Source organism: Chrysochloris asiatica, unplaced genomic scaffold, assembly GCF_000296735.1.
Source record: "Chrysochloris asiatica unplaced genomic scaffold, ChrAsi1.0 scaffold00194, whole genome shotgun sequence".
Taxonomy (NCBI): Eukaryota; Metazoa; Chordata; class Mammalia; order Afrosoricida; family Chrysochloridae; genus Chrysochloris; species Chrysochloris asiatica.
Window position 1 is genome coordinate 1,361,010 of NW_006408712.1, and position 10,290 is coordinate 1,371,299.

The window sequence follows — 10,290 nt, forward strand, 5'->3', positions numbered from 1 at the left end:
AACGATATACAAAAGGATGAATGTAAAGCTAATGTTCTTCCATGTAAACCATCACATAATTCACAATAAAACGTTTAAAAAAAAAAAAAAGAGTAATGTTGGCAGAGGAAAATTTTAATAAGTAGACAAGATGACTTGTTCTGTGGACATTACTCAGTCTCTTTCCCCACATTCCCCCGTTCTTACCTGATGGTTTCATAAACTAAATGATTATGACATCAAGGACAGAGGTGATATGGGCTCAGAAACACAGACTTACACACCAGTGCTGATCTGTGTAAGACATAGTTAAGTGCTTAGTCTGTCAATAGCAGAGACCAACTAAGTCACTGGTATAGTCCTTGGACCACTTCATCATGAGGTAGCATTTAGTTCTCAGCAAGACACTAGCTATGGATATAGTTTTGTCTTCCCTGCCCATAATATGCTTTTGCCAAAACCACTAAGTATAAAACTGCACTATCAGGGTACTTCACACAGATCCATCACGTTTGATAGGTAAACTTATTTTAAAGCAATTAAAGTACAGCAACAGGTTCTTGATTGTGGAATTTACTAATTTTATCATTTACCCCATTATCCTGAAACTGCCTTATGAAAAAAAAATGAACAGGCCTTTTGAAAATTTGGTTACAGCACCAGCTGGCTGGCAACATCTTACAGGTATAAGGCAATGTCCTCCAGGATACTGTGTTGTTGTTATGTGCCATTTAGTCAGTTACCGACACACAGTGACCCTGTGTATGGTTTCCAAGGAACAGCTGGTGGGTTTGAACCACCAACCTTACGATGTTGTTATATAAGCTCTAAAGCAGTAAACAATATATGTGCTATTTTTCCCATAGTCAGAATTCACATGTTTGGAAACCAAGAGTTAGCAATGGAAGTTGTTGTTAAGTGTCATCAAATCAATTTCAACTCACAATGACTCTGTATAATAGGGTTTCTGATGAGTGGCTGGTGGGTTCAAAATGATGACCTTGCCCTTCAAACCGACCGTGCAGTCCAATGCATTATTCTGCAGCACCAACTATTACCTCAATGATCAATTACCTTGTATTTGTTTTGCTTCCTATCCCTCGAATATTTGACTCTGATGATCTATAAATCTCTAATGCTTCCATTAGAGGAAAAGCCATGGTTTCTTTAAGTGAAAGTTGAGACTTCCACCTGGCCACTTTGGGTTCCTTATGACAGTGAATCAACAGGCAAAGAAGGGATTACTATACTGAATAGGACAGTAACCAACTCCCAAGGAAAACTGGATTGCTACTACACAGACAGGTTGGGTCTGGAATATCGATCTCCTGGGGCATCTCTTAGTACTCCTATGTATTATCATACATAAAAGATAATGGAAGCCTGTTGTTGTTGTTAAGTGCCTTGAGTAGGTTCCATAGTGATGCTGTACAGGGTCTGAGGAGCAGCTGGTGAGCTTGAACTGCTGACTTTGTAGTTCAAACCAATTTTGCAATCCAGCACATTAACACACAGCGCCACAACAGGATTACAACATTGGGAGCCTTCAACAACCCAAAACAGGCAGGGCTGTTAGGGGCACAAGCAATTCAGGAATGAAAGTTTGGGTAGCATAGTGGTTACAAATTGGGCTGCAAACCTCAAGGTTAAGCAGTTCGAAACTACCAGCTATTCTGCGGAAGAAAGATGAGGCTTTCTGCTCCCGTAAAGATTTACAGCCTCGGAAACCCCGTGCAGAATCACTATGAGTAGGAACCGACTCCATAGCACATAGCCACCACCACCAGACTAGGAATCAAGACCAGGTGAGATGCCTGCCAAGGACAAAGGGAATATTAAATGGGTAGTGGAACAAGGAGTCCTGGTGTGGCACTGTAGGATATGTGTTCAGCTGTAAGGTCAATTTGAACCACAAAACTGGTAGCTCAAGGTCACCAGATGCTCCTTGGAAACCCTATACAGGGTTGTTACGAGCTAGAAACCTACTCAAAGGCACTTAACAAGTAGAACAAGGAAATTAAGATACAATCAATTACAAAAAAGGGGGATGTGGTAATAAGTATTTCTTTCTTATTTGAAAGAAATGTATTTGTTTATATATTAACCAATTCTCTCTCTCTTTTTATTATGATAACCATAAGGAGGCTCGTGGATTTGAACCTCCGATGATTAACAGTCCAGTACTAACCCTACTGTCTATTTCCCTACATTTCCATCATCCTTAACGTAAGCCAATGCACTCCAAACAACGAGCCCTCCTTTTCCCTTCTCTCCTGGCCACCCCTGATAATCACTAAAAACTTTGCCTATTTTGGAAACTTTGTGTAAGTGGAGTAATATACTATTTGTTCATTTGTGACTGACTTATTTTACTCAGCATAATGTTTTAGAGGTTCATCCATGTTGCAACAAGCATTAGGACTTTGTTTCTCTTTATGGAGGAGTAATAAGTTGTATATTATTGTTGATAAGTACTATCTAATCAGTTCTGACTCATAGCAACCCTGTACAGGGTTTCTAAGGAGTGGCTGGTGAGTTTGAACCTCAACCTTGTGGTTCAAACCGACCTTGTGGTCCAGTGCTTTATCCAACAGCGCCACATCAGGGCCCCATGTTGTACATATGAACCTCATTTTATTTATTTGTACACCCCTGCCCCCACCCCATTTAGCTACCACAGTATATTTCAATGCTGATATTACTGACATTGGGAACCAGACAATTCTTTGTTGTGGAGGCCTGTGTGAACATTGTAGGATGAGCAGATTCCTTGGCTTCTACCCACTGGATGGCAGTAACATTGATCCCTGCCTACCCCGCCAGTCATGACAACAAAAAAATGTGTTCAGACATTACCAAACTTTCCCTAGGGGACAAACTGCCTTCAGTTGACAAACTGTCTTCAGAACTAGTGGTCTATCACAAGCAACTAGTGGTTAACCTGGTGTGATGCTGTAGGATAAGCACTGAACCTGGACCGTGGTTGATTTGAGCTGCAAGGCCAATAGTTCAAACCCACCAGCTGTTCCTTGGAAACCCTATACAGGATCACTGTGAGTCGGAACCGACTCAATGACATTTAATAACAACAGTAACAACCCTATAGCTCTGTATTTAAGTTACAAAAATTCAAAGTGCAACTCAGCTAGAAAATGAACAAACATCACCCAAAGATGGATAAAGTAAGCTATGTCTCTTTTCTTGAAGAGAAAGTTGTTATGTGTTTGGGTGTGTAAGGGAAAGATGCATCTTGTTAGGTGGAAGTATAATTTTGCTACTGTCTTTATTTGGACGTTAATATGGTTATAAGGGGTGAATACTGATGCCAAGTTAAGAAGGGGTGGACAGTGAGAGTTTGTACGATGTCCACTCGGTTCTAATCTAAAATTGACCAGAACAGGAATACATACCATCAAGGCAGAAGTAAAGCAGCAGCCACTATCTTCTGGAGGTCATCCTACTCCAAAGTGGTGACAGAAAATAGATACCTGCTGCCCAGCAAATTTCAGTTCCATATCTAATTCTGCATCCCAACTACTGATCCTTCTGACCAAAAGAAGAAACTCCAGACCCTCTACTTAGGTATAGATACAGGGGTAATAGCTCTCCACACATCTCCTTATGAGCTTCCCCCTTATAGTCCCACTTGTCAACTGGAGACACTTGGTTTCTCACTACAGTTGGAGACTCCTCTGATCTGCCAAATCCCATTCTGCACCTTCACTTCCTCAGGTCCTTTCACAGTTGAGTAAGGTCTAATTCCTACAAGAAATACCATAATACTCTTTAATTCCTCTACTTCCCTGACTGACCCCTGATGATGCAGTGGCATACAGGGAATGCAATACTTCTATGCCAATCAGTGTTTTTCTTGTTTCAGACTGTACAGAGATGTAGAAAAGCAGTCTATTTTCTCTTAGTATACTCTCCACCTAAAAATCTTCTAGTTATTAGAGAGTCATTAAGTTAATGTGGATCAGTAGACAATTAAAATATCAATTTTGCCTTAAAATTAAACCTTCCATGTACATATAGTTCTATTCTTATCAGCCACTTATGAACACACTCTCTAGTTGAAATTTTTATTAGAATGAAATCTGTTATATTGTTTTCAAAGAGTTTCTCTTGGAATAACTTTCACATTAGACAAATTTCATTCAATGACTTATAATCAGCGCTGTCAGTTAAATTAACTTTTTAAGAAACGGAAGAAGATTACAGCAGATAACAATTTTTCTTAGGAATCTTTACCTTTGTATTCCTAATAACAATTGGATATTTCATCCCTGGGGGTGGAAAAAAAAATAATCAGTGAAATATTTATTTATAGCAAAACAAGCCCTAAACTATTTGAAATATACTAGTAACAAATTTAAATGATTTTTTTTTTTTGGCCTATTCTTAGACTTTATTTTGCTTTGGAGGCATTAACAATTTTTTAAAAAAACCAGTGAATGTCGGGTAACCTACTGTTCACTACTAGGAAATTTAAAGGAGAAAAGAAGTACTCCATGGTTCAGTATTTCCAGACATGTTTTGAAGGAGCTATGGACCATCTGAATCTTTTTCCCAGTCTCTTTGGAAATTCTAAGATGATAAACAAAAATGTTAGTTAAGTAAAGTTTTATAGGTAATAAGCACTGTCATTTACACTAATGTTTTCAGTATTTTATTTCAGAGACATGCCTGGACTGCCTATGTGGGAACTGAGGTGGGAAAGTGGTTGTATAAGCATAGATCCGATTAAGTAAAATAACATGAGCTTAAAAAGAGCATGCCAGAATTAAAAAAATGATCAAGTATGGACTGGCTTAATTATATAAGTTAGATTAAGCTTCAGTATGAAAAGTAGGGTGTAGTCATTTTATGACCTTGGGCTGTCAAAAATTCCTAGGCCTTATCCCCAGCCTGCTTCAGAAAATTGAGGTAATGCTAAAATCTTTATCCCAGTGGATTCTGACTCTAATCTGTAGGGTAGAGAAGTGTTTGGGGGCTAATTTCCTATACACACCCTAGGCAGCTCTGCTTTTAACACCAGTCAGAAGTTTTGATTCAGTTTTTAGTTCTAACAGAATAAGATCTAACAGAACAATGTCCAATCTCATACTCACCCTCCCTCCAGCTCTATGCCCTACTCTAGCCTAGCTCGTGGTGGTCCCACCAGTGTTACCCATTTTTTTTGTTTTTTCCCTGCTGTGCAACTTGCTTCAGTGCCCACAGCCTATGGGCAAGGAGTCTAGGTTATGGTATGGGTCTAGTTTGCCCTGGCATAGGCACTATGATAGGATAACAGTGATATGCCTACCAAAAATCTAAGCTTATGCATCCAAGTTTTTTAAAAAGTCAGTACAAATATTCAAAAGAAAAGACAAGCATGACTTACCATCTTGACTTCCTGAAGGGCTTTCTTTAGCCATTTCAATATCTTTTACTTCAAAATTTGTCAAAACAAAGCCACCTGCATCTTGGAAATCCTGGGCAAATGACAAAGCTACTTGCCGATAGTCCACAATGCCAGTATATGGACAATCAATAGCCATTAGACCCTGGAACAAGATTATAAAAACATTAAGACTACACAATTAACAGTTACTGAGAACTGATGTTGTTAAGTGCTGTCGAGTTGATTCTAACTCTATATAGGGTTTTTCAGATTTAAAAATCTTCGTAGGAGCAGAAAGCCTCATCTTTCTCCCAAGGAGCAGCTGGCGGGCTCGAACTGCAGACATTGTGGTTCACAGTTCAATTATTATCATATGGGGCCACCACACTCTCCACTGAGAATAGGATTGTTCAATAAGCTATTTGGGATGATTTTTTTCACTTGTTTATTTTGATGGACAGCATACATTATTCTTTCTTGGCAAAAGCTTGATAGTCTTAAAGCAAAATCAAATAAAAGCTTGTTAAAAGAGCCTACAATTGATATGTAGTAATATATACGAGAGTCCTGAGGTGGCGCTGTAGGAAAAGAACTGGACTGGTAACTGCAAGGTCTGCAGTTCAAACTCACTTAGCCACTCACTGGAAATTCTATATAGGGTTGCAATGAGTCAATGGCGTTTAACAACATACAAGCAATATGAGGGTAAGTACAAAAGTATTGTTAGTTGGGTTCCAGTTCACACATGTTGTTGTTGTTAGACGCCATCGAGAAATACCAGAAAGATGTTTATCTGTGCTTTATTAACTCTGCAAATGCATTTGACTGTGTGGATCATGATGAACTATGGATAACATTGTAAAGAATGACTATTCAAGAACAATTAATTGTGAAACATGTACATCAGCCAAGTGGCAGTCATTTGAACAGAACTGTTGGTGGTGTTATTTGGTTCCATCGAGTCGGGACCGACTTATAGCAACCCTATGCATAATAGAACGAAACACTGCCCAGCCCTGGGCCAACCTCACAATTGTTGCCACGCCTGAGCCCATTGTTGCTGCCGCTTTGCCAATCCATCTCACTGGGGTCTTCCTCTTTTTCTCTGACACTCCACCCTACCAAATATGATATCCTTCTCCAATGACTGGTCCCTCCTGACAATATGTCCAAAGTACAAGAGATGAAGTTTGGCCATCCTGGCCTCCAAGGAGCACTCTGGCTGCACTTCTTCCAACACAGATCTGTTTGTTCTTTTGGCAGCCCAGGGTACTTTCAATATTCTCCTCCAACACCATAACTCAAAAGTATCAATTCTTTTATAGTCTTCCTTATTCACTGTCCAGCTTTTGCATGCATACGAGGTTACTGAAAATACCATACTAGTTCTCAGACGGACAGCTTTGCTCTTGAACACTTTAAAGAGGTCTTATGCAACAGATGTACCTAGTGCAGTATGTCATTTGATTTCCTGGCTGCTGCTTCCATGAGTGTTGATAGTGGACCCAATCAAAATGAAGAGTTTGACAACTTTAATCTTTTCTCCATTTTTCATGATATAATTTATTGATTCAGTTGTAGGGATTTTTGTTTTCTTTACATTGAGGTGCAACCCATACTAAAGACTGTGGTCTTTGATTTTCATAACTAAGTATCTAAGTACTCTTCACTTCCAGCAAGCAAGGTTGTATCATCCGCATATCACAGATTACTAATGAATCTTCCTCCAATCCTGATGTAATATTCTTCTTCATATAATGCAACTTCTCAGATTATTTGCTCAGCATACAGACTGAACTAGTATGGTAAAAGAACACAATCCTGGCACACACATTTCCTGTTTTGTTCAAACGACTGCTTCTTCATCTATGTACAGGTTGCTCATGAGCACAATTAAGTGTTCTGGAATACTCATTCTCCGCAATGTGGTCCATAGGCTTGCATGATCCACACTGTCAAAAGCCTTTGCACAGTCAATAAAGCACAGGTAAACATCTTTCTAGTATTATCTGCTTTCAGCCAAGATCCATATGACATCAGCAGTGATATCCTTTGTTTCAGGTCCTTATCTGAATCCAGCTTAAACCTATTGCAGTTCTCAGTCCAATGTACTGTTACAGTCATTTTTTAATGATACTGAGCAAAAGTTTACTTGCATGTGACATTAATGATATTGTCTGATGATTTCCACATTCTGCTGGGTTACCTCTCTGTAGAATGGGCACAAATATGGATATATTCTAATCAGTTGGCCAGGTAGCTGTCTTCCAAATTTCTTGGAAAAGATGAGTGAGTGCCTCTAGTGCTCCATCAGTTTGTTGAAAGATTCCAATCTGCATCCCATCAATTCCCAGAGCTTTGGTCTTTGCCTTCAGTATACTGTGGAGTTTTTCCTTCTATACCACTGGCTCTTGATCATATGCTACTTTGTGAAATGGTTGAACATACTAATAGGATTGGCACAAATTGGTTGATTACTATGCAAATTAGGTGGCTGTGATCTATTGTGAGAATTGATCACCCTGTAAAGGGTCATGCCTTGAAATTAATAAGAAGCTGGCTTATAAGCAGTGAATCTGCAGAGGCTTTTTAGAGAGACACATGGAAACAAGCAGGTGGAAACTTCCTAAAAGAGCTGTAATATAGGTCAAGCAGTAACAGTGAAGATGGGAAGAGATGGCAAAAGATGGCAGCAGACACTACAGCAGTACAATCAGTAGCGTACAAGTATGAGAACCAAGGGACAGCAGACAACCGTACTGGGGCTGCTAGCCCATAAACAGACAGCTGACTGCTCTCTTATAGCTATTCATGAAGTCAGAAGAGCTCTAACACAGAGGGCCAAGGAAGCACCAGGAGAAGAGGCCTAAGAGAAAGCCAGCAGAGGGCATTGCTGAGAAGGTGCTGCAACTGTCCTGACGAGAAGCTGTGCTGATTGATGAAATAGATCCTGTCCCTTGAGTTGTATCCTGTTACTTCCCCAGTAAACCACTTAACTGTAAGTATAGCTTATGAGTTCTGTGAAACATTGCAGTGCAACACAGAATCCAAACAGGGGAGGGGAAGCAGGTGGTGTTAGGTGATAGAGCAGTTCAGTAGCTTGAAGAAGTTGGACATTTGGGACATCTTTAACCTCCACCTTATAGGATCTAGCTGTATGCTGATTCTTAATAAGGAAACTATCCATTTATTGTATAACACAGTGAGCAATATATGTCATCAATCACATCTGTACCTAGATACTGCATTAAGTGACACAAAGTCCTTTCCCACAGGCTGATGCCACAAAACTAAAGCACATGTCAAAGAGAATAATTTAAGGTTAGGGAGTACGATAGACTCCTGGTGTGGTGCTGTTGGATCAGTACCGGACCGCTAACCACAAGGTCGGCAGCTCAAACCCACCAGCTCCTCCTTGGAACCCCTATGCATGGTCACTCTGAGTTGGAACCGACTTGACAACACTTAACAACAACAAAGGAGTAGAATGAAGAAGGCCAAGATGTTTCAGTATAGGTATGCCATCCTGGTGATTTGGGGAGAAAAGAATGCTCTACATATCTTCCAGGTTATCTCCCATAAATAGTTGGTCTAATCTAAGCTTTTGATCACATTGACTAGCTGTGAATTTAATTCAAAGTCTTTACCTAGAGTCCAGCTATCATGTACTTTTAATGGAGAGGCTATCTGACCCTTCACTGAGATAATTAATGGAGCTTGTGGTTGAACTGATACCCTCTGGTGAAAAATAGCATGTAGTGTAGCTAACGTATTATTATTCATAGCTCCTACATGAATGACGGAAAGATCTGGTTTTTCCCATAGCATGTTTTAAGCAAGATACTCTGCAACCCACCCTTCACACTCATGCCAGCCTTATCTTCTTAAAATACAAATTAGATACTGTAGCTAAACTCCTCAAAAATATTTCAGTGGCTCCCCATGCCTACTGGATAAACTTCATTGTATACGCATGAATGTAAGGCACTCTGTATAGGCCTAATCTTGTCTTTTCAGTCTCTAGGTATATTTTATCCAACCACACCTCACTATGCAGATAAATGTATAATTTATTCAACCACACCTCATTGTGCAGTGCTTTCCAAATATGCCATACAGTCTCACACTTTTTGCCTTTGGTTATATGGGTCAAACCTGGATTTTTCTCACACAATAGGAAGAAATCAGGTATCCAGAGTTCGTGGCAACATCCTTGCAATAGTTAGGGTTTCATGTCCGTATGACTAGGCCAGGATTTCCAAAGGTTTAGCAATTGGGATGTACTTATTCCCATAGTGATGTAACCTAATACAGGTACAGTTAACTCTATGATGAGTGGCTAGCAGCAACCAATCAATTGAAAGGATGTTTCCTTGGGAATGTTGCCTGCTCCCAATAATATGGATAAAGTGGGAGGGACTCTCTCTTCTGCTGGGGACCTTGTTGTTGTTAGGTGCCATTGAGTCACTACCGACTCAGTGACCTTATGCACAGCAGAATGAAACACTGGCCAATCCTGGGCCAACCTCACTACTGTTGCCACGCTTGAGTTCATCGATGCTGCTACTTGGCCAATCCATCTCATTGGGGGGGTCTTCCTCTTTTTATCTGACCCTCCACTTTACCAAACATGATATCCTTCGCCAATGACTGGTCCCTCCTGACAATATGTCTGAAGTATGGGAGACGAAGTTTGGCCATCTTGGCCTCTAAGAAGCAAGCACTATGGCTGCACTTCTTCCAACACAGATCTATTGATTCATTTGACAGCCCATGGCACTTTCAATATTTTCCTCCAACACCATAACTCAAAAACATCAATTCTTCTACATCTTTCTTATTCACTGTCCAGCTTTCACATGCATATGAGGTTATTGAAAATACCATGGCTTGGGTCAGGCGTACCTTAGTCCTCAAGCTGACATCTT

The 10,290-nt window shown here is 40.0% G+C and overlaps 1 protein-coding gene across 1 annotated transcript in view; it reads right to left on the reverse strand.

Annotated features, from left to right (window-relative positions):
- L2HGDH (L-2-hydroxyglutarate dehydrogenase) overlaps positions 1 to 10,290 on the reverse strand; it is a 75,054-nt gene that overhangs the window by 38,502 nt on the left and 26,262 nt on the right. Inside the window, exons 5-6 of the mRNA XM_006872367.1 lie at positions 5,363 to 5,525; positions 4,231 to 4,265 (exon numbers count right to left, since the gene is read on the reverse strand). Coding sequence (XP_006872429.1) covers positions 4,231 to 4,265; positions 5,363 to 5,525 — 198 coding nt within the window. The remainder of the gene's footprint in view (positions 1 to 4,230; positions 4,266 to 5,362; positions 5,526 to 10,290) is intronic.